Source organism: Ruditapes philippinarum, unplaced genomic scaffold (genome assembly GCF_026571515.1).
Source record: "Ruditapes philippinarum isolate M1 unplaced genomic scaffold, ASM2657151v2 ctg3959_1_1_1_1, whole genome shotgun sequence".
Classification (NCBI taxonomy): domain Eukaryota; kingdom Metazoa; phylum Mollusca; class Bivalvia; order Venerida; family Veneridae; genus Ruditapes; species Ruditapes philippinarum.
The window spans coordinates 76,566-102,739 of NW_026866347.1; the positions used below are offsets into that span (position 1 = coordinate 76,566).

Consider the following 26,174-nt stretch of genomic DNA (forward strand, 5'->3'; position numbering starts at 1 on the left):
CTACACACAATCAAGTCTTCAATGCAAATACATGTATCATATCCTCTTGATTTGCATAATGTAGACACCCTACTTGAATCATTTTAATTAGAAAGTATGTGACATCCATAAAAATAATTTCTTGCGAGCAAATTAGAACACGTTCTATTTTGGCCGTCAAAACACTGATAACATCGGTTTGACACAAAACATGTGACCCGAAGGTGTGACAGTGCTGTTATTTTTACTTTTAATGACGTTTTTTCGTTGATTCAGTGTACATGACCTGTGAATTTTCAGTAAATGTTTACTGGAACAAACGATTCATTTATACACAGAAGAACAAAAAAGAGATATGTTTTTTAAAAGTAAAATCAATAGGAATTTTATATCATATTTTTAGTTAGTGCAATAAGAATTTGTATCAATTAGTAGGCTTAATATTATGGTGGTATATAATTATCACGTTAACTATCTGACTAACTTGTAAGTTTTCTTGTTAACACGATTAATAAAAGATAATTTTCTGATACTTTAGTTACCAAACACAAAGGTTTATATGAAGTAAACAGATAATTATCTGTGATTTAACTGGTAAGTGTTGACAGTTTCGGGTCTTTTCTGGTGATTTTGGAAATCACATACTTTATATAATTTATATGTTAATTATCTGTTTAACAGAGAAAATATCTATGGTCTGATAAATATCTGATATTTATCGTATTAACACGAAAACGTACTAGTTAGTAAGATAGTTTACGCGATAATTATATGGTTAATAATAATTATATGCATTCAAGATATATGCCAGCATACAAAATTTATTTTGTAACCCATTTTCCCTTTAATTTAAAAGATTGTATACATTCATTAACTCCATTGTTTAAAGCTAATTACCGATTACATGTTGCAAGAGCCATTTTTTCGCTATTCTAAATATGACATGTAAGAAACTTGAATAGTTGTAGATACAGCCTTAGTGTATATTACAAAATTTTCGACTTATACTTTGACATGAATTGTATACCATTATTTCAGCGCCAGGACACAAGAACAATACAGAAGAGGTATTGTATTAATATACAAAATGTTCTTAGAATGCATTTTATAAAAAGTACCAATGATATATTAAAGATAAATATTTAAACTTGTTTATACTTTTGTAAGTAGATAATTATATCAACAGGTTTTTTTACTTCCAGATTGCTGTCATAAAATAAGCATAACATTGTTTTTTCGACCATTTCTTCAAAGAAAAGAAAGTGACATTTCATCATTATGTCAGTATAATAAATAAATTATGCGTGAGATGTAAATTTTTTCCTTTCCTGTTTTCATTCTGAAAGAATGCTTTGATATTCAGTAACAAATTTCTTATAGACTGATCAGCACATATATTTCATAAAATCAACATAATGATAAATCTTATATACATTTAGGTTGAAAATTTATTTTCACCATGTACTCTGTATGATACATAAGTGATATAAGTACATTTAAAAACAGTTTATCTATGTTTCAAGAAATCGACGAATTAGAGTCCAAGGTAAAAGCACTAGAAAGTGTCATAGATGAAAAAGATAATCTTCAGAAGCATGACGAGAAAGAATATCAAGAGTTAAAAGAACGAGTTGAGTTGCTTGAAACATTTGTGATGACAGTTTCAACGGACGATTCTAAGATACACTCTGCAACTTTGAAACAGGAAAAGACTGAGATAGAAAATGGAAATGCTGTTCCTGAGAAAGACTACAAAAATGTAAATTGTCCTGAAACATATCAGATTAAAGGTAGTGAGAATGGGAGTGAAGTATATCGTGCACATAAAAAAGAAAATTTAAAAGCATCTGCAGAAAAGAGTACATCAGACAATGTGTTCACGAAGGAAACAACTCCTCAAGATACACAGTCACCCTTGCCAAATAAATCTAAAGAAAACTCCGTTGCACAAGCACAAGTTGTAAAGAAATACAACTTCGTTGCTGATAACCAGAAGAAGCAAACGGTACAAACTAAAGGAGCTTCGAGGTAATAGTTTATAAGGGAGTTTTGAGGGAAGTTAATTTGCTATCTGTCTTAATTCTACATCTCCACTTTTATTCAGTAAATAAATTGATGTGTACATACAAAGACTTTGCAATGGATACCCCTATGTACTGTCCGTCTTTAAGGTAAACTAAGTACAACAAAAATCTTGTACTTAATATTTTTACTCTCTGACTTAAGTTAGTTTTAGGTAAAAACAATTGACTTTTAAAAGCAGAATTTTCTTAGTTCAGAAATTTTAATTTTTTTCAGAACTTATAATAATAAAATTTTATACTATTTGAATTTTTTTACAAAGTTAAATGCATATTGTGCACAAGCCTGGATAATTTGCGAATTACAATCCTTTTAACTTTTAAGTATACCGGAACAACCTATAAAAGGTGCCGAAGGTACAAGCAAAGACCATGCCTCTACAATGAAGTCCGATAGTACGTATTCTTTTAAATTTCTGTAATATGTCAAGTTTGTTTTATATTGTTTTTGCTTCACTTTAATATTCAAGTGATCACTAGTATTTGTAAGTAAATCATTGTTGTTTCCCAAATGCTTACAAAAATCAGTAAAATAGACTTGCCTACATTTGCAATAAAGATGATTTGATTGTGTACATTGCATTTTCTTTTACAAGTTAAAATCACAGTATATAAACGATTTGAACCCCAACCGGATCTTGTGAGAAGAATTCAGCATCTAAACGTACAATCAGACGTAATGACACATTAAACTATTAAAGATCGGCTTGAATTTAATATGTTACGGTATGTTAACATTTGAATCATATTAAGAAATAATTTATCTTTGCTTAAATATACATCCATAACCTTCTTCGTAAAATATATGCGCATAAAACGCTGTGCTCTTCGCCTCATATTTTGTTTATGTCAACACACGCCGATTACACAAGCAAATGTATGCCTAAAATTGTTTTATTTCACTATAACTCATATCTGAATCTTAACTTTATTGTCTTAACCTCATGTTACCGGACAGACACTTGTGAAAATATCTTTGAATATTGATAAAACATAGTAAATAATAGAGGCGACATTTCTGATAACTGTACCCGTCTTGCTAAAACAATTTTAATGATCTGTACCCTACTTGTGTTTTCACTGAACCATTACTTGCGAGTCACTTTTGATGATTTTTATTGTGTTTTTGTCGTATGTTCCAAATTTTAATGTGCAGAATATGAAGTTATTGTGTCACAAGAGAAGGGTACATGTTTTAGTTCTATGTAAGTAACTAAAACTGCATATGAATGGAGGAGCTTCGTCATGTTTTCACTGTCTACGAAAATACCGGCATGAAGTGGCTGTTTATACGAATCAGAAAGTCAATTATTTCTTGATAGGAATAATTAACTAACAAACCTCACCTTCACTTACCATTCATTTTTCTTTGGAAAGATATAAAGCTAAAATATTACATATGTACTATAAATTGTTTATATTTAGTTCAACGGCATTGTTGTTAGTTTTGACGTGACCGTTATATAACGTCACGTATCAAAAAACCTCGAAATATCATTACAAGATTTTTTTGCAGATTACTTATTTCAACATGTTGAAAGCTTTACACCTACCGTTGATTTCATTCTGCTTTTTTAAACACTGTTTTATATTCTCAGAAATTCATTGACTTTCTTTTTCTGACATGTACGACTTTTATTCTTGTATATCTTTCATAGACGTCGACAATTTTGGCATTTTTTAAACGGAGAATATTTGGGAAATTTTGAAATTTTAATTGTCAGTGTTTCAGCTATTGGTGTTATAAACTTCTTTTTTTTCGTTTACGTTATTGGTTGTGACGCTGAAATTTTTTAAGTAGGAAATTTTATTCTGATCATTATTTATTATTTTCAAGTTGCAGTCTGGATGGCGAATAATTATGTGGTCAATGATGTCATTGAAATTCGTAGTCTTTACTGAACAGTTTATGCAGTTGTATTCTTCCATGATGATCCGAAAGAAAAATATACATAGCATATAATTATATATTTTATTAAACAAATGATTAACAATATTATCAGTTAAACCAATTCTCGGTAAATACCTTAGATCCCACCTTATATACTAAAATTCTATTACAATCATTTATATTTTCTGGCAATAATTGATACAAAATCGCAATGAACGTAAACTTTTTCTCCAATAAATCTTTAAAAATACTCACAAGTCAGGGTACAGATAAAATTCGTAAACTCACAAGTAGGGTTCACAATCACCAGCAAGTAACGTTCAGTTTACGGAAATGACCTCCTTGGTAAAACTCTTAAATTTATGTTCAAGATACAGCAATATGTTATGCATATGACTAAATTATCGTTTGTTATTGATTACTTTAGTAGTTCGATATCACAATTCAATGTTTAACTAAATCAACATTGGAATAAGACGGATTTTTGTTCGTGTTCAGTGTTGATCACCTGAAAGCTGTTCGTGAGTTTCGATTATTTTATAGCCTTCGTGCTAACGTTTATGTTTTGCATAACTTAGACGTTTAATAAAGTTTCTCTCTTATAATATAAATATAGATTTACTAACCTAACGTCCATCAGTATCAATATAAATACCAATATCGTAAACAAGTGAAGTGGCAGAATATGGCTGACACTAAAATCTTCTCACAAGATCCGGTTGGGGTTCAAATCGTTTATATACTGTGAAAATGGTTGGACAGACAGAATGAAACGCACATGGCAAGGTTATTGGAGAAATCTAGCAAAAACCGAAATCGTCGGTTAGATTTTGTTTTCATAATTATGTTTATATTGACATTTCTTATATTATCTTAAATTTGTCATTCAACTTATACTCCAAATGGTAGATAACATGTTTTTGATTCAACTAATTCCAATGTGGTAAACATGTGTATGTGCTAGTTTCAAAGCTCCCTTGTTTTATAAAATTCTTAATCTATATCAATACATGCAATCGTTCAAACAAAGATAAACTAAAATTTTAATATAATAATCTGAAAATCATTTCTCCATGCAATAGTTAAACTTATGTTACGACTAGAAAGCTAATATAGGATATTCTTGCATATCAGACTGGCGTTTCCGTTAGTTTTACCCATGCCGGAAATTTCATCTGGCATGGGGGTTCCAGATGAGTCGCGTGCTGTACAAAGGCACGATAAAGATGACGTCATTTTACCGTTATGAATGATTTTGTAATTCATACGCTTTTGAATGAAAGTAGTTACGGTTGTAATGATAAAATATAATGGAATATGGTAGAATATGCAAGAAAAAATATCTGACATATGTTTGCGGTTCGGATCGGAATATCCGTCCCTCGGTCACCCGCCCATGGGCGGGTCACCTCGGGACGGATATTCCGATCCGAGCCGCAAAATATGACAGATATTATTATTTCAGCTATAGAGCATATCTGCAAGTGCAAGACAAGCTTAGCAATTACTGCATACTCTTATACATGTAGCTCGTATTGCTTAGCATTTGAAATTTTGATGTGTTGACTATATTTTAGAATAAGAAATTTCCCTATGCTATTATCAAAGTAATTAGATATTTTGATATTTCAGGAAAGAGAACACTTAGAGATTTACAAGGTGTTCATACTATTATTATTCTTGATATCTCAGCAAGTATGGCGGAAGAAAATGCATGGACGCATGCATCAAGATTTGTTCTAGATTATCTAAACGGTAATGTATTTCAATCTTAGACTTCTTAAAATATTCTACATACTAAGTATATCAATACGCATAGTCAGAGATAATCAATTTTGAAAAAGTCAAGAAGTCATTAGAAAAAAAGAATCTTAATATGGATGATATAAAACTGTATAAAACTTATTTCGTTAAGGAAACCCATCAACTTTATTCTATCAGCTGCTTAAAGCATACAGAGTGACATTTTCATATATTATAGATAATCATGCATAACTCAATCTGATTTGTTCGTCAGTATTTGATAATAACATATCTGCAAAATTGCATTGACCGTTTCAAATTGTTGATTTTTTAACTGAAATTGTAGGCCTCGAGGAAATCTCCAATCGGTATGAGCTTTCCAATGAGCATGTCGCTCTAGTGACGTTTGGTCACGATACACGAGTGCAACAGCGTTTTACGAAAGACTACAAGCGGATTTGGCAGCTTGTTGGTAAGTTAAAAACACTGTTTTCTTTAGATAAAGACAGTGAAGTTGCTTTTAACTGTCTAGCCAAATTTAAATTAATTAAAGTTAACATAAAATTATGATAAAAAGTCAGTAAAGGGCTTTTTAAAAGTATGAATTGTCAACTCCGTTCAACACATTTGCATATTTTACACGTTGTCTCTTAATAAAACACAGTTTACTTCATTTTAGAAAATCAGCGGCTTGGAGGACCAAGTCCACTAGATGAAGGACTGGCATTGGCAATGGCCACAGCACGGTCATCAAGGCGTAATATTTTCCTTGCTTTTATCAATTTCTTTGGCAGTTAAAGGTTTTTTTTTAATTTATGTTGAGAAGACAGAAGTGTAAGACTTAAAATATTACATTTAAAACATGCTGGATATTGTTCAAGCAATTTGATCCGCACCCTTTTCAGCTCGGTACAAAATTATAACTACTTTTTAAACAAAGTAATTATGAAATATGAAATTAATATCAAATGGCAACTTTATTCGCTGGATATTTATCAAAGATCGACTTTTAAGCAGGTGAATATGATGTGATATGTATTGAAAATAATGATATATACCGAGTCGACACTTAATCGGAGAAAATATACATTTCGTAGCTGTTTGAGTATAAAGTGTATTGACATAAGTATATAACCTTGCCTAAATTAGCAATAATTCATTGCAATAATTCGAATTTTAAATGCATTTCAGAATATGTGGAAAAAGTTAATCAAGTGGCAGTATTTCATAAAGTCATAATAGTGACGGACGGTTTTATTACTGAAGTAAGCCAACATGAAGGACCGGATAAAGCAGTTGGAGATTTAAGCGAAGTGAGCCTTCTAAAATGACTACATGTACCTCGTAAATAGCTAGATGTTAAATGGTTGCAAGTTCTTCTTTATATCATATGTGTTGCCACAGTTTCACACCAAGCCCTTGGTAAATTTAAACATTAAGTAGTCTACGAAATAAAAGTCAAACTGACTGGATAAACATGTAAATTTAAATGCATAGGAGAAAATACGGACACTCGTCAATAATCAAATGTCGTAATGGGAACTGTGCACGACATGAATTGGACAGTGAGAATTCACATGCATCTCCATGACGACTACAACGGTAATCATGGAACCTTCAATGTGACACGTCAATTATATTAGATGACAAGCGGCCTATTGTCCCCAATTAAATAAATGCGTGTGCACTAACCCAGAAAACAGTGGGAATGGTATTTTGAAAGGGGATCTGAGGTTATGAAATTGCGTTGATTTTGCTTATTGTCGTAAACATATTATGATACCGGTGAATACTAAATTGGTTGAACATTATATCTAATATGTCTATCTATTTATTTTGCAAGTAATAATGTCATTGCATGAGCGTGTACGTTATGATTTCAATTTTTTCTTTTCGTATTTCTTTTCAGACTAAAGCAATGTTGCTACAGACCATGGAGGAATTCAAGTGCATTCAAACGGATATGTATTATGTCCAAGCAGGAAAAGGAAGCGAAGTATGATTATAACGTTCTACACTAGCATTTCTTTGTGCCAAGATTGGTTCAACGATATTTACTTTTTATGCTGCCCGAAAAAATTCGGGGGAGCATATAGTCGCCGCCTTGTCCGTCAGTCCGCTTTTCTTGTCCGGGACATAACTTTGAAACATCAAGAAGTATGAACATGAAACTTTGTAGGTAGATAGATCTCATTGAGTAGGTGTGCAGTGCACAAGAACCGTAACTCTGCCTTGCCTAATTTTGGAGTTATTGCCCTTTGTTCATTTTAACACTTTGAACTTTGTCCGGGACATAACTCTAAAATTATAAAAGATATCAACATGAAAATTTGTACGTAGATAGGTGTCATTGGGTAGACGTGCAGTGCTAAAGAATCATAATTCTGCCTTGCCTTATTTTGATTGTTATTGCTCTTTGTTTATATTTACTTTTTTACTTTTGTCCGGGACATAACTCTAAAACTATTAGTGTAGTTTAAACATATTTTATTGCATTAAATACATGTTTACAAACATATCATACAAATATTGAGTATATATCAAACTATTAGAGATATCAACATGAAACTGTGTAGGTAGATAGATCTCATTGGATAGAACTGCAATGCTAAATAACCTTAACACAGCCATGTCTAATTTTGAAGTTATTGCCCTTTGTTCATTTTTACACTTTGAATTTTACCCGGGACATAACTCTGAAACTATAAGAGATATCATCACGAACCTTTATAGACAGATAGATCACATTGAATAGAAGTGCAGTGCAAAAAACCATAGCTCTGCCTTGTCTAATTTTGGAGTTTTTGCCCTTTGTTCATTTTTTAATACTTTCCTGTGTAAAAAAACCTTCTCGGGGAGCATCGTTCTTGTTACAGGTAATGTGTTTATCTTTGTTTCTAATAAGCGCTCTACTAAACTATAAATATTTCTATCAGAGTCTGACCAAGCCTTGTAGAAATTCAACAAGCATGATATTTAAGGGTTTTTTTCTTTGATAATAATTGTAAAAAAGAATATATATTATCTGTTTTTTCTGATGGCAGTTTTTAATCATCGAAACATTTTGTCAGCAAGATATCTACTCATCAATACTAAACAAGTTTACAGAAATATGAGCCAAAATACTTTTGCAAATAGCTGTTTATAACTAAAGTGAAAAAGCCATGATAATTGTATTATTCATGGCTCTACCAGAATATTATCATTGAAACAGCTTATCATTTTAATCTAAAACAATTTCATATCAAAGGAAACACGACAGTTTAGCGAATTATTGATGGCTGAAGTAGGTGGCAAAATACTTGATTACAAATCTGGTCGACAGTTTTCAAGGCGTATTTATTTAACAGTAAGTACCTAGTTATTCTGCAAACAGATAACTATAATGATAAAATCATTTCTACATAAATCGTGAATAAAAATATATGTATACATTTGGCAATTACAATGCATAAATATTTGTTTGTTTGTTTGTTTAATTGGGTTTTACGTCACACCGACACATTATAGGTCATACGGCGACGTTCCAGCTTTACTGGTGGAGGAAGACCTCAGCCGTACATTATTTCAGGCACGGACGGGAACCTGAGTAGAACCACCGACGTTACGTAAGCTAGCTGGATAGCTTCATCACATGAAAGAATCCAAAGTCCCTGTCGGGTTTCGAACCCACAGCGGTGAGGGGCAAGTGGTTTAAAGTCAACGACCTTAACCACTCGGCCACAGACGCCCCTACATAAATATTTGTATCAAAGATACAAAAATGATATAAACGAAATATCAATCTATAAAGACCATCGTTTTAAAGTTTTTTACAAAATAAATTGTTCTACATATTCACTTTAGAAGGTTCTTTTTTAAATTTACTGGTATGTTTCATTTTACTTATACACCAGCCGAACATACCGGAATCGTTTGGACTTGTTCTTATGTCACAGTTCGGAGGTGGCCGCCAATCATTTGGAGACTTTTCCCAGGAAGACAGGGTAATCAAATGTTCTGATTGTCAATCTTGTATTGACTGGAATGATTTTAACTGAAACAACTGACTGTCCATTTCATTTAACATTTTCGTTAATTATACAACAGGCTGTACATAACCCTGGAAGAGAAAAAGAAATGTAAGAAACATATACAAAACTTTCTGAATAGTATAGTGGAAAATATTTCAACATTTATTCGCAAAAAAAATAAAATAGAAATTGTTTAACATGTACATTGTAGAAGGTTTTTTAAAACTCACTTGTATGTTTCATTTTACTTTTACACTAGTCGAAAAGACCAGGGGTTAGTATCTCGAAGCTATCGTTATATTTGCGTTTACGAACGTGCGGACGATTGACGGAAGGTTGGTGAACGAGAGACTAGCGCGGGTATCTCGAAAGCGATAGTTAAGCAATCGTTCGTTCCTTACTCGTTAGTTATTAACGATTAAATTATGTAAACATTTGAATACCGCGAACAGTGTGTTAAACCAGGAAGGAATGGTCGTAACAAAACGTAAACTAAGAAAAATTGCAAATGTTGAAAATTCCTATGAAACTGACGTGATTACTATTGAAAGGTAAAAACTTAAAATAGAAACAGCAAGACTAGTAACTGAGGGAAAACGACTGTAGACAGTAAAGGCTGCAAGTGGAAATCAGACATTTTAAAGACTTTACTAAGTCAAAACAAATATTCTGGCCGAGCTTCTTCTCAATACCCTCCCTCATTTTGTTTCAGGCTACAGCAATTAACATGTTTCAGGGTGTAAGTATACTCTCAAGATTCAAACTTGAAAAATGTTGCTTTCATGGATGAAATATTGGAATTGCAAATATCTAAATGAATGTAAATAGCGAACACTCAGTCGTCATAATGTCTATTTTGAATCCTAGTAGTCTGTTTATTTAAACACATATCAGGACAATAAAATTAAGATTCAAGTTAGTCCATAACTCGGCTTAGTATACAATGTAAACGCTTAATCTCATCATAATTAATCTAGAATTCTTTTTTCTTATGTAAGTTAAAACAACGATCGTGATATACCAGTGACAATGATTATTACTATGATAATGATGATGATACAACGACGACAGCGAGGATGGGTTAAGTTTTAAAGAAATATTAAGATGTTTTTCGTTTGAGTGAAATATAGAATATGTTCACGAAACATGATAAATTTCCATATATTTTCACGAGCTGGAAATCTTAATTTTACTCTTTAAAAAGAACTTCCGATTTCGAAGCTTTATAAATTCGTTATAAATATTCCTGACAAGTTATATGGCCGTATATAAACGGTTGTTTGCAATATAAACCTCGCCTGACTGCTAGGGTTATATTTACAAACAACCGTTTATATAAGGTCACGCAACCTGTCTAATATTAAAAAAATACTATTTTCATTGGATATTCACTAAGTTCACTTCAGTGTTGTTATATTTGTCTGGTCCTTCGGGATCATTGATGTCAGCACTATTAAGTGTTGAGTATTGGGTACCGCTCAAGCCGGTGCTAGGGGGCGTGAGGGATGTTGCACGTATTCATTATCCCTCATGTACAGACTCAATCAAACCGAGTCAGCAGTTCTCTTGTAATTTTGTTGTGATTAACGCTTCCGAGGGATCACTTTGTTTCCAGATTTTTATATAATCTTCTGTTAATTTATGGATAAATTTTCATTTTGTCTTTAACACAGGATTAAGAAAGGATTATGTATTACAAATTTAAATATAGCAAGTAAAAATATATCAGCTGGTGTTGGCAAGAGCAAAATATTTCAATCTGTTACGTTAAACAAACAGAAATTCCATATATTTCATGCCTATCTGTTGTACTGATTTTTGCAGCGTAACGTAATGTCATTAAATAATTACATCACAGGTAACTTTTCGAAATATAATTCTGTAAAAAGTACCGAATTTTGTTACATTTTTAACATTATGTACATGCAAATATTTATTTATATTGTCTTGTGCAAATATTACACATTTCAGAGTTTATTCCTTTCGATGCTTCAGTTATTATATGATTTTTTTTCATCTGCATTGAAATATACATCTTCATGTAAACTAAAAGAGCTCTTACATATGTTTGATATGTGAGAAAAAGAAATAAAATATCATATTTATGTAGGTTCATCATTTTTATCAATAAGGTGATATAATTCTCATTTTTTTGTGTATTTTAAATTCGAAGTATTCTTCCTTTTGTGCCAAAGTGATAGTAACGAGAGCTATACGACACCTTCAACGCAACCGTTAATAATTGGGCATTTTAACGATTATTCGTTAATTACGAGAGTTTCGAGATACCAGTAAAAACCTTAACGAGAGGCTTACGACAGTCGTTATGCTAACGATAGCTTCGAGATACTGACCCCAGAATCATTTAGACTTGTTCCGATGTCACAGTTCGGAGGTGGTCGCCAATCATTTGAAGACTTTTCCCAGGAAGACAGAGTAATTAAATGTTTTGAATGTCAATTTTCTATTGGCTGAAATGTTTTTTAACTAAAACGACTGACTGTCATTTCATTTGGTATTTTCGATAATTACGTAATATGTAGAAATTTTGAACCTACCTGACATAAAAGCCAAAGTTAGCGGTCGAACCTTTGAAGTCATAATAGGAAAAGGAAACGTATTTTGAAAATTATAAATGCGAAAAAGGCACATATCATTACTCCCTAAAATAAACTCATTTCATATACTCGTACATTATTATATGCAAATATAATGATAATATGCAGTGAATCAAACAGAATTAAATGAATATGCCTCATTGATCTTTTAAAAGCCCTTGGATAATATTTATTTCGCTTATGAGACACATTTATACTTTGCTCTGGGCTGTTCATAACCCTGAAAAAGAAAACAATTGTTAGAAACATATACAAAACTTTATCTATAAAGTAGTCGAAAATATTTCAATATTTTCGCTAAATTCACATCTAAACGGCTTGACAAATAAACCTCGAATGTCCGTTTTACTAATTACAAAACACTAGTGCACTATTGCCGCCAAAAACATAACCCCCGATTATTTCCTTAAAAGGAAATGCAAAGATACGGTGTATAATTTCGACAAAACATACATATACATTATGTTAGATTCAGATTAAATTTGATTCATTATCATAACGACTGATTTTAAATTATATCCTAATGTTTATACTGAGAATAATTTATTATTTCTGTTTCCAGCATCACGCTCATTTTCTGTCAAAATTGCAGGTGATAATTCACCATTGCTGAAATTGCAACATTTACATGATTTATAAGACGAAAGTTTAATTCTTTTTGATGTGGCTTTTTGGGGTCCTTCGGGATCATTGATGCCAGCACTATTGAATGTTGAGAATTGAGTACCGCTCAAGCCGGTGCTAGGGGGTGTGAGGGATGTTGTACTTATTCATTATATCTCATGTACAGACTCAATCAAACTGAGTCTGCAATTTTCATATAGTTTTGATGTGATTAATGTTTCCGAGGGATCACTTTGTTTTCTAATTTTTTGTATGCTTATGTACAAAATCTTTCAATTAAATCATAGAATAAATCTTCCCGGCTAGTTCTATTTTGAGAGCATCAGAATTGTAATCACAGTTTCGCTGGTTCTTTGCTCGCTCATGCAAGGGGGAAAGTTGCAGTGACAACTGATCCCGGGCATTGTTTCTTATTGTCATTTATCTCTCAAGATTCGCTGATTTAGAAAAACACATGATATAAGAAGCCAATCACAAATAGAAAAATTGGTGGTTAGTGATAAGTTATCAAGGAAAACCGATTATGTGGACGACAATATATGCATTGAAAACGACGTTGAACAGACAAGCAAGTATTAAAACAAATGAAGTTTGTTATAGCGAATGCCAAAAACCTGTTTAAATTACCAGTGAGTAACTTTTTTATGCCTGTAAAGAGGAATAAATGTTAAATTAGAGGAGATTTAACCGTAAAAAAAGTTTATTTCTTTGCCTTATATAACTCCATTCGCAATAACTTCTTACAAAAACAAACTGCATCTCTAAATGTGTATATTTACATTTTTTCTTTAGTTTATAAAGATTATGATTGAAGAAGTTCAAAGTGATGTGCGAAAATCTTTGATCACCCGAATGCACACAAATCAGTCGACAAATAAATACGGGGAGAAATCGGGAAGTAATTTGCCACCAGCGGGAGGCCGTGTCCGGCGAGTACAAGTAGTTGAATATGATCATGATGGTAAAATGATATTGTTTTTAGTATAATATTATGTTATTTTTGACAATTCATGAAATCATGATATAATGATCAATTTCAAACTACATATGTAAATATCACAAGAATGAATTTAATGTTTATACATGTACTTATTTCCCATTTCTAATATAATGCAAGACAGTAACATGCGCGCCTGCACAAACACAGTTTTAACAGCAACCACTGTATTTAAATAAGACTATGTAGGAAATACAACACATAACATAATTTGTATTTTCTTTATTAACTGAAAAAATATAAATGTTACAAAACAACAATTTTTCACCAAAATTAGGTAAAAGACCACATGTTAACATGGAAAAACTAATTTTTGGGTGATTCCAAGGTTTTTCATCATTTTTTGTTAACCTTTTCCCTTATATAAGCGTGTTTGGACGGCTTTTTGCCCACCACCCCCCCTTTTTGAGGCCTCAAACAGTGAAAAAATGTCCTATTTAGACCCAAACACTGTTTTTCGTTTGAGAAATGTTGTTAAAAAAAGTGACCATTTTTTCGGCGCCGTCCCCAATCCAAATAATACATCAGGGGGTTGCCAGAAGGGGGGTGTTCCCCCTTCTGTTTGGTGGGTTTGAAGGGGGGCGGAGTCCCCCTCATTGCCAAGAAAATTTTGGACTTGTGAGAGGTTTAAAATGACCCCAGGTTGATCATAAGGTAACGTGTAACCAACGCCGAAAAGCCTTTGACTCTATCTCAATCCCTTGAGAAGTTGCAGCACTTTGAAAAAAAAATTTGATGGAAAAAATCGAGGCAAAAAAGTGATTTTTGGCAATTTTGAGATGTCCCCTCGTTGCCATGGTAACAGGAAATTTAAGACTGAGCATGTTGTTACAAAGGCAATGGTCCAGTCAACATTTGTGCCAAGTTTGATTAGTATTGAAGCATTTTTCATAGTTTCATAGCAGTTTGAACTTGTAAGAGGAGGATTTTCAGTGAAAATGTCCATTTTTCACAATATGCTCATGGGGGAAAGGGTTAAGGAGAGCGTGCAAGGTACGCGGACGGTCACGATAACGTGTACAGGTATGGGGCATCTGATAATGGTGTTCTCATTTTAGATTAACCTCGAAAACTGCAGTTTGGGCAAGCAATCACAGTCGGTTGTGAAGTTAGACCAGGTACATTTTCCCCTGACAAACACTGTTTTTAAACATATTAACATTATCATGCAGTCAGTCAGTAAGTCGAAGAAAAAAACGTTTGTTAAAGTTATACAAGAGGCCGTAATAAAACCCCTACCAGTTTAACTAAAGGGGACTTTATGTTTACCCTCCGTCCGCCCGTCCGTCAGTCCGTCCGTCCACAAAAATTGGATCCCGCGATAACCCAAAAAATACTGAAAGTCTTTTTATGAAACTTGATAAATGGATAGATGGTAGTCTGGAGATTATGCAGATTATGTTTTTTCCTTTTCTTCCTTTGTTGAAAATTTTGGTTGCTATGGCACCAAAAGCTTAAAATATGGCAAATATAACAATATATGTCATTACTCAAAAAGTAGTGAAAACGTTTTTTATGAAACTAAAAATATATGTTTCTGATCATCAACCTCATCATATATGTGACAAGGTTTACAACTGTAGCACAAAATTTTCAGAATTACCCCCCTTGAACTTAGAATTTTCATGAAAAGAAAAAAAGAAATTTTTTTCTTAGCTTCTTTATTTCATAATGTATCTACTATAAACTTCATATATATGTGTCTTATTATTACTCAAGTCATTTGGGAGAAGGTTCAATACTCTAGCTTGACTATTTCCAGAATTATTTTCCCCTTGAACTTAGATTTTTTCTTGAAATTATCATATTTTACGCAAACTTCTTCATTTTTAAAGCATTTCCTTCAAACTCCCACATCATAATAATATGACAAGGGTTATAAATCTAGCGTCCATATTTCCAGAATTATCTTCTCCTTTAAACGTTGAATGTTTCTTACTCATTCTTTAACTTTCTTATTTCTCCATGGATTTACTTCAAATTTAAAAAAGACATTCATTATCAAGGTCTACTTCTTATATGATTAGATTTATAAGACATGGTTCACCATGATTATTTTCATTTCAACTTGAAATTTACTTGATTTTTTTTCTTTAAATTTTCTTCTTTTTTTCTTTTAGTTTAAGAATTTGCTTTTTTAAATGTTCTGGTAACAACCAGGGATGTTTAAAGATTTATCCTCAGAGTCTCTGTCAGTTGGTCTGTCTGTCCGTTTCTAAAAACTGTTTCCTGAGATCACTTTTAAAGACATTGGAACTTTTCCAACAAATTTACTTAAAATAGAGAAAATTTGAAACATCAGTTATACATATTCATCCTGAGAAAATTGGATCTTTTGATAATCTGTTTTATAAACATAATTAGGGAAACATTAACATATTACTTAGATACAGACAAACTAAGAACTCAAAAGATTTAAGTTTATCCATGTCATTCATTCATTTATTCATTCATTCATTCATTCATTCATTCATTCATTCATTCATTTATTCATTCATTCAATGATATAATTCAATGACCAATGGGGCTTCAGAATGTTGCTGGGGTTCTAACCGGTAGGGGACTGATGGATGGCTTGCAATACTATGATAATTGTTTGTTATTTCTGAATTTAACTTAAAAATCAATGATATTATGCCGTAAAATGACTTCGTGATATTTCATTAGGTAAAGATTGGACAAATTCTAAAGGAAACGCCCAAAACAGGCACAGAGGCGTCGTTACCAGAGTTGCAGGGCCGAAAGCGACAGTACGTTTACATTTGTTGTATCGGTTGGACTATAACTTAATATGTGTAAAAATGTTTGGTAAAATGCTTATGTAATAATTATATGTCGTTTGATGCATATCTGTCATTTGTATAGATTGTAGAAATTTTGTAGGCTGAATATTGCAAATAAAGTATTTAATTGGTAAACCCTTAGGAGTAAATAAAATGAATGCGTTCCAAAAGTGTTTCACACACATTCATAAAACTGAACTATTATAATGCCAGTCTTAATAATCTCTGATTACCATTAAAATCCCATTCTTGTGTACTTCAGAACAAAGATAATCTTTGTTGTTGTTGTTGTTATTGTTGTTTAAATAACCGAACGTACCACGGTTACTATCAGTTTAATGATAATTTAAACATTCAAGGTTCGCTGGGATGATGGAGAAAGGGGTGATTACACTTACAGTGGAACTGGAAAATGTGTAATTGAAGTTTGTTCTGGATTTCGAGCTTTGTATGTATTAACATGTTCTATCTTAGTTCTATAAGTAAAACTGCGAAAACCGAACTCTGTCCACACTTGACCAAAAGTCTGGAAATCCGTTCCTGGAACCAGGCAGTACAGAGCAATCAGTGTAAAGTTTCTTGTGCAAGGGAACTACGGCTTCCCCCCTGACGAGGTTTGAACCCATGGGCCTGTGGACTTAGAATACTAGTCCGCCGCGATAATCATTCGTCCATGATTGTGTCACTAAAATATAATTTACATAATATAATTTACATATTTTATTAGAATAATATCATATTGGACTCACTTTGTTCTATTTGATGATTTTTATTTTTAGACATTTTTATTAACACATATCAAATACTAATGCTTCAAATTTTCAGTGGCCTCGAAGGACACGTACTTGGATCAGATTTTACAGAGCCGCAACCAGATCAAAAGAAAAAGAATAAAAATAAAAATGTCAAGTAACATCATCAATAAACATTCAAACCGAACTACATGTATACTATTAAGAGTCTGGTGAATATTTTCCTAAATCACGTTATTGAATGTCAACAACCAATCAAGCGGGACGTTAAAAACGTACTTTATTGGTGCCATATACCCTTTGGAGTGAGACTTACGGGGACAGTGGACCTAAAAATGAACAATTTCGTAGTTCAGTGAGACCTAAAACACGATTCCAAATATTTCAAAATATGTTACACAGACGGATAACTAGTTGCACAGCATTATTCAAGGATATATCACATACATTTAAGAAAATAATAGTTTACATGCATTGCTCCTAAAAATAAGACTCACAAGAATCTATATTTACCCCACCCACATGAAGGTGCAGGATACTCCATTTCCTTCACATCACTAACTAACTAATTCACATCACTAACACACAGTGCAATCAATGGCATTTTGCAAAGTTGTCAATGTACAGTCTGTCATACGTTTAGATTTTTCACAAAATTTATCCAAAGTTTCTTACTTGTCTGGCGCCAACTGTAAAGTGCTTGATTTTAACTTTTTCACCTCCGTAAGAGAGTCACAAATAAATACATACAAAACTACCAAAATGTTTACTTTAGGGTAAAATCCCAACAATTATGCTCATTTCCTACACACAAACAAGAAAGCATTAAAATTTATCAGTACCTGCAAAACACCATGTCCACACCGTATTACCGGCGCCAGTGATGGCAGATCACTGCAGTGATGGCAGATACCTGAAATCTACCGCTCGGTACAGGTAGGTTATAAATTTGGTTGATATTATTATATCACACAAATACGGCCCATTTCATTGCTATGAAACTATTTTCCATTGACTGGAGATACTATTAGGTAATTTTGGACTCGATTTTTCCTGTTTTTAGACTATTTTGAGCAGGTTAAAAGTGACAGCTTCGGAAAAATCCGTGAAAATGTCTGTTTTTTTGTTCAAAATATCTCAAGTATTAACTAAACTGCAGGATTTCGTGCAATTAATATAGACGTGCATCTTTTGGGGTCACGCAAGCAAAATATATATCCTGTTCCCCGCAGGAAACCATTTTACTTGTAACCTACCTGTACCGAGCGGTAGATTTCAGGTATCTGCCATCACTGCAGTGATCTGCCATCACTGGCGCCGGTAATACGGTGTGATGTCTGTGTTATTAGTCGCCGGTAGAAACCGGCGACTATATTTGTAATAGTTTAATATTATACCTATGGTAGGAGAAGCCCTTAAAATCTGAAAACAAAAACATATCAATCATTGTACAATTAAAGACCACAATTATTTTTCAGTAATCTCAAAAATTCAAACATATGATAACTTTGCTCAGTGAAATGAAATATACACATATTGACATCTTAAAAAGCAACATTACAATTTTCATAAAATGAATCAATAACGTATCCCCAAGGATCAGTCATTGAATATTAGGGTTACTTTTACTCAAGCATTGCTACATTGTATTTTATAATATATAAATCATGAATGATATTTGAAATGACACTTTTAACATTTTAAAATTATTTGGTTGTTTATATCTTATGAGACCTATTATATTACATTATTTTATCTAATTATAAACAGATTCTCCCTGGTCTTTCGTAAGAATCACGTGACTACATCTTTATATATGTTGTATATCGTTATAAAATCTATTAATAGTAACAGATTGCTGATAAGACATGCAGGTAACTTGTTAATTATTGGCAATAGGTATGCATGGTTACTGATAAGATGCAAATCATTGGAATTTTGTACAGATAATTATATAAGTTATTTTTCATTAATCAGTTTCATACTTTATATCATTAGAAAAACCTGTTTACTCATATTTTACACATTAAAAATAAATTTTCAAAACATTTTCCTTTCTTCTTGGTAAAGGGTTAAACTTGGCCCGTTCTGTCAAACTTCCGACAAGAAAGTTCAATAGTTTAGTTTAGGTTGAACATCCCAAAATAATTTTATGCTTTAGAGGCACAGTATTGAAATATATGATGGTAATCGTTGATTTCGGTATATTCCGTCGGTTTCAGTCACGCAGGTTTCCAAAACGGTATGACGTTAGGGGTTCGGAATCGTATTAGATACATTGATAGTTTATCGCTCTGAAAGGCAATTAAACGTTTATTTTATATATCGTATGTAATGATTGGAATACATGTTTTTTCGATAGCACATAATAATGATGTAAACACTTTTACAGTAAAATTGCACTGTTTCATGAAATAATTAAACATAATTATATATTTTCATAGTCACTTTGCAAATATTCGATGATCGATAATTTTTTGTCGGTAATTATCTGAATTTGAACTAGTAACATATACGAATTTCAATGTATGGTACAACAGTATATGTATAAAGTACAATTACTAGAAGAATTACCAGCATAGCACTTGTCTTATAAGCCTCAGTGGCAAACATTACTCAACTCATTGTTCCTCTTATTTTTATACTTGAACCATTAAACTTATATTTTCTTATATTTATGATAATACAATCATTTTTCTATCCGGCGACTTGATGCTTTAGCATCAAAATTTCTACTTGTAAATAAATTTGACGGGACTAAAAAAGTGTTAGATCACCACACTATATACCGTATTCCGGTATATACCGGGCTTGGCGCTTGAGTGATTAATTGATTAAATGCTAAAATATCGCCTATTCATCCGCCGAAATGCACTATAAAAAGACTTTTGTTGATGTCAGAGTCTCAGAGACTTGGAAATCAATCGGAAATGATTTGGTGATCTTTGTGGAGGTGAATATCTGCCAAAACTAAATGTATCTTGATGACATGTTTATATTTGAATGTTAGTATAATCCATGTGTGTTTATTGCATTCTTATTTATACAAATTAGATTTGTTCTTTTTCTATGTACATTTATTTACTTATAGAAATGCAAAGTTTCAAATGTATGTTTGTCATTGTGAGGAATAATATCGCGGATTGTTATGGGGAAATTATATCATTGCTTTTCATTTAAGTCTTGTTCAAAATGATAACAATATTGTGTAGAAGTTAATATTCAATGCATGCTTCATAATAGCTTCCAATTGTTAGTTGTTGATGTCTTTATCACATATGCAAAGTGAAAACTGCTTGTATATTTCTTTAATATAATACATGTACATTTTGTGTGTGATAAAAATTCCTTGCTTACAAATGTTGTTAACTAAAATTTCATTAAACGTTTCTTGTCCTTTCAAACAACAGAGGCAGGTACATACATTGCATGTACATGTTGGAAAATGTTCGTTATAATTTACTCTTTGCGATTTATGTCAGATCAAATAAAACAACTGATGTTAACTTGCTGGGCATATTTGTTTAAATGAAGTACGACAACTCTAGCCTTGTTAATAAATAATAACGGATCCCAAAGGAATACTCTCCTTAAAGAAGATGAAGATGGAGGAAAATATTCCGGTATCCGGGACGCCCGGGATCTAGGAACGTTTAAGATTATATGGAAAAGCTATGAACTATATTTGTATTGATACTTGCCTTAATCAAAGGGGAAAACAGCATTAAATTCGTTTGATTATGCTGTATGTAATGACTGGGACACTGATTTAAACTTAATGAAATATATTTAAAGCAATATATTAATAAACTTAAAATGCGGAAGTCTTTGATATATACACAATTTTGCTTATATTTATTTATCTAATTATTAAGATTGTAAGTTAACATTATTGGTAGTAAAAACATTTGACATCTATGATATTTGGTCGATTCCCGGGATCTATATATATAGAGATCCGAAACACCCGAGATGTATGGAAAAGTAGAAATTATCACATGCGATACATAAAATGCAAGAACATTATGTACATAATGTTAGAAGGTAAAATATGTGTATGCCTCCGACACTGTGAACAAGCCAGCTTTGCTAGTCACATTCAAAACAGAATAAATGTATATTTTAAGACATTTCCTTTTCATTTAAAGTTGAAACATAAATTAAACGCATATATCTATATGGAGGTGAAATAAAACACAATTGCGCATATGTCTTACATATATAAGTACATGTATGTACAAGTGGCTATTTCATAAAAGAAAAACCCCATTTTCTGAACAGTTAATATCTCTGTGACAATGATCCAGTACATACACCCCTACATACACATCTTTGTGTGTGTATTTGCGTTTATTTATACTCGCCACCGGTTGCCCATATGGGCGAGTCCCCCAGAAGACTATTAGTCATTTTAGATTTTTAGAGGATAGTGCAATTACAGATACAGAAAGATGCCCCAATTCAAGAAGCTTCTCCTGGTTCTTTAGCGTGCCAAGTGTTTAAGCACCCATACATGGGACCTCGATTTAAAGTCTCATCCGAAAGACTGATTAGTAATTTTAGTTGGCCAGCCCGGGAATAGAACCCACAATGTCGAGATTACAAGTCTCGCGCTCTAACCGATTGAGCTATGCGGGCTGGCTTACATACACATCCCATGCTACCTCTAGTTTATAAACTGACGAGATATAAGTGTGTAACGGTTACAAGAGCATATATGAATGTTGGTATAAAATGAACGTGTACATTATATGTTCAAAGTAAAAAGCATGTTAAGCTTTTTTGTCATATTGCTGAGACTCAGTTTCCGATCTATAATCTTATTTAAAACACAACTTAAAGTGGCTTTTGTCTTCACCAGAATGATTTATTATGTGAAAGGGCCAGAGGGAAAGGGACGTAATATTAGCAGTTCCGGTGTCAAGTTAATTTGACAATGGAGATAAAAGTGTTTTTCTTTCCGTGTCGTGTGTGTGTGTGTTAAAAAAATATATGCGACACACCATATTGTCTTGGGCAATTCATTCACAAATATTGACTATTAACACCTGAATAGAAAACGAACAATTGTATTTTCTTAGACCAGCTTATATATACATGTAGTAATGTAGTGAACGACGCAGATGACAGAGTTCCTGGATGAATTTTTTCATCAGTATGTTATTTCTTCCACTTTTTTAGGGGGGGGGGGTGTCATATGGGCGTTGAGTGCAAATTTCTTTAAATGTATTAAATTATATCAATTCTGCAAAACGTGTAAATGATCGTTTCGAATAAATAAGAAACAGTGACTTCTTTTGTTCTGTTTAATATTTATTAAACTTTATGAAAGATGTACTGTATACTGTCTTTCAGACTTCAAGTTTTGATTTCTGTATGACGCAAACCTGAAATATAAGTAAATGTTATAATATGAAAATATGTATTTCAATTGCTAGTGAATGGTGCTTTATTTAGTAGATAGATAGATCTGCAAAGAGCAGTGAATGATAACAATAAGTACCCGGCAAAAACACTGTTACATAAGTGAATCTATATGAGAAAATGATTGGTATTTATAATCAGTCAATCTAAAATGACATTATGCTAAACAATTATTTGGCTGTCAACCGGAGCAACCTTGGTGATATATTTCAAATATTTATAGAAATTTACATAGGTCAAGTGGATAAATAACTATTGTGCATAGTAAAATATAAAAAGAACACAATTATGGCAAAATATTACTTTGAATGTTGTTGTTTGTTGTTTTATAGACCAAGTTGAAAGTCATCTGTCAAATATGTCAAATCTAAGTTACCTTTAAATGTAGACAAAAAACCCACCCATTTTTCGTATTACCTTATTATTTTATTCAGCATGAATGTCATTTTTATTTTGCTCACATTTAGTTTAATTCGTTTGCTTATTCAGGGTGAGTGTAAGGAACCTCATTGAGCTTTAAGCTCTAATCGGGTTAAGACTCCCACTAAATAAGGATATTTTAAATTAAATTATAAGCATATGTCTCAATTAGATCTATCGTTTCATATTTTTTTCAGTTTCCAGTGCCCAAGTCGGGGTATGTATGATTTTCACAATTTATATGTTTTAAGGCTTTTGAAATGTCAGCTGCAAAGCTCCTTTAAAGACTATAAAGCTATATTTAGTGCACTTTCTATACAAATTTTTGAACAATAAGATTATGGTGTTTCCGTAATTTTGTAGCCATATCTCGGAAGAATTGGAATATTAAATATCTATCTTTGTTATTCAACACACACGGATAGTGTATGTTATTAAAATAAAATGTTTTGGAAACTCATCATTGTTTCTTATTCTAATAAAACTTCTGCTAAAGCTCATAATTATTTGGTTGCTATTTGAATAATTTTATTTATTGAACTGTTTTTCAGTGATTTTGTAATTGCGCCATTAGCTCTTCACTTCCTTCCATGCACATATCTTGAGAATAATCTTGTTCAAAATTCAAATACCAATATTTATTTATTTATTATTTCTATTTCATTATTTATTTAATATTTATTTATTTATTTATTTATTTATTTATTTATTTATTAATTTATTTATTTATTTATTTATTTATTTATTTAATTAATTAATTAATTAATTAATTTATTTATTTATTTAATTCATTTATTTATTTATTTATCTATTTATTTATTATTCATTTATCTATTTATCTATTTATTAATTATTGGTTGAGTTTTACGTCGCGCCAACACAGCATATGTCATATGGCGACTTTCCACAATTACATGTGGAGGAAGCCTGCGGGGGCACTTCCGTGTATTATTTCAGACACGAGCGGGCACATGAGTAGAACCACCTTCCTCACATAAAAGAATCCAACGTTCTTGTGGGGATTAGAACCCACAGCTGTGAGGGGCAAGTGCTTTAAAGTCAACGACATAAACCACCCACTCTGGCACGGACGCTCCTACGACGCTGATATAAGTATAGCTTGATACACTTTACAATTAAACCACATTCAGTAAATCTAACGGAAATTAAAAAAAAAAAAGAAAAAAAAGAAAGCATTTGAAAGAACTTACCGACTTCGAATTTGCATAAACTTGTGATAACAAGTAATCCGAGTAATAAAAATGTAATTTTACAAGCCATATTTATTGCAGCTATCAAAGCGATAAAAATATCGTTTAAATAGGATAATAAATGATTGACTTCATCTCCTTTCTTTATATACATTAGAAATAAGAAAACTTGCCAGTCATTGCAGCAGATGGTGAAAGTTAATAAACATCGCCAGATGTGCAAAGACCGCCTCTGTGTAAATTTGCATAAATATCAGACGGTATCATTTTAAAAAAATACGACAAGTTTAAGGTATATCCATATTCAGTTAAATCGCAATAATTTTTTTGTACATGTTATGCATTTATGAATATAAAGCATATCTATTCAATGTTATTATTACGTGGGTTCGAAACCCGCTAGGAACTTTGGATACGTACATGTGCAACAACTATTCATCTAGCTTTCGCGGAAGGTATGGGGTTCTTCTCAGGTGTTCGTCTGATCTTGTAGAAACAATTGTCAAAATAATTATAAAAAATGCGTTGAGGCATGGTAGTTATCATAATTGAACCTTAAGCCATGTACAAGGTATGGACAAGAAGTCATAGGCAAGTCTTGACAAAACTTAATAAAGAATAGGGGAATTAAAAAAATTGTTGAAATAGACCCTTTAGAAATAGAAGAAAGATTCTTCTCTAGTTTACAAATAAAAAATTAAGAAGTCATTCCAAGGGTTTAACGCCATTTATTTTGGATGACCCAGATTGAGTATTACGTAATAAAAAAAACTTCTGTTGACAGAACTGCATTTGTTAGTCAAGTGACTATTGATATATACATACGACAGAGCGTAGGTAGTCAAGCATATAGTCTACGAACCATCAATTTACAAGTTTGAGTCCAGATTACGACACAATCGTGCTTGTACCATCCTCATTTAACGGCTATTACAGATACTTTACGTGGAGAAAGTGCCAGCTGCAGAGTAACAGTCAAGTAGTGCTACAGAACCATCAAACACTCGTATTGTAACTGTCCGTCTGTATATGACTGAAATACTGTTAAAATAGGGTCAAATCCCAAACACACAGACACAAAGACACACACACCTGAGCTTATATAGTTGTCTTTCGCTTATAAAACATTTGTATGTAAACGTAAAACAGTAAACAACATAAATCTATGAAAATGTTATATACCTTATTTTAATTTTGAATCGATCACGGCTAGATGTGTGAAATCTTTCGTGGAAATATTGAATTTGAATAACATGTGTTTATCATAATTAAGTGATGGAAAGATATGATCATAAATTAATATATGTAATTAACGAAGTCACGTTTACAGCATATGTTTCCCATAAAATTTTCCATTGTGACATCGTGTTATTTGAAATATATCCTTGGCGATATTTATTCGATCAATAACAAAAAAATTCTTTTGCAATGAATATTAATATCATTAATATTGTAAAATACAGATTTTAGATAATATAACGGGATAAGGGAAATTGAAAAATAATGCTAGAAGTATAATAAATAAAAACAAGTACCGAAACAAAGAGAAAATGCGCTGCTCCGTTCCCTTCTGTATAAAAAATAGAAACAAAAAAAACATAACAGCACGTACAAACACATAAAAGCCCATATGAAATG

The 26,174-nt window shown here is 32.1% G+C and overlaps 1 protein-coding gene across 1 annotated transcript; it reads left to right on the plus strand.

Annotated features, from left to right (window-relative positions):
• The first annotated feature begins 1,014 nt into the window (after positions 1-1,014).
• On the plus strand, positions 1,015-18,661 carry LOC132732226 (uncharacterized). The gene is made up of 14 exons (XM_060718617.1): positions 1,015-1,046; positions 1,503-2,007; positions 2,386-2,456; positions 5,584-5,706; positions 6,041-6,166; positions 6,374-6,451; positions 6,886-7,007; positions 7,604-7,690; positions 8,945-9,043; positions 9,591-9,680; positions 13,742-13,910; positions 16,614-16,696; positions 17,089-17,177; positions 17,555-18,661. The coding sequence occupies exons 2-14, from the start codon at positions 1,634-1,636 to the stop codon at positions 17,640-17,642; spliced, it is 1,599 nt and encodes a 532-aa protein (XP_060574600.1). The 5' UTR covers positions 1,015-1,046; positions 1,503-1,633; the 3' UTR covers positions 17,643-18,661.
• The last annotated feature ends 7,513 nt before the right edge of the window (positions 18,662-26,174 follow it).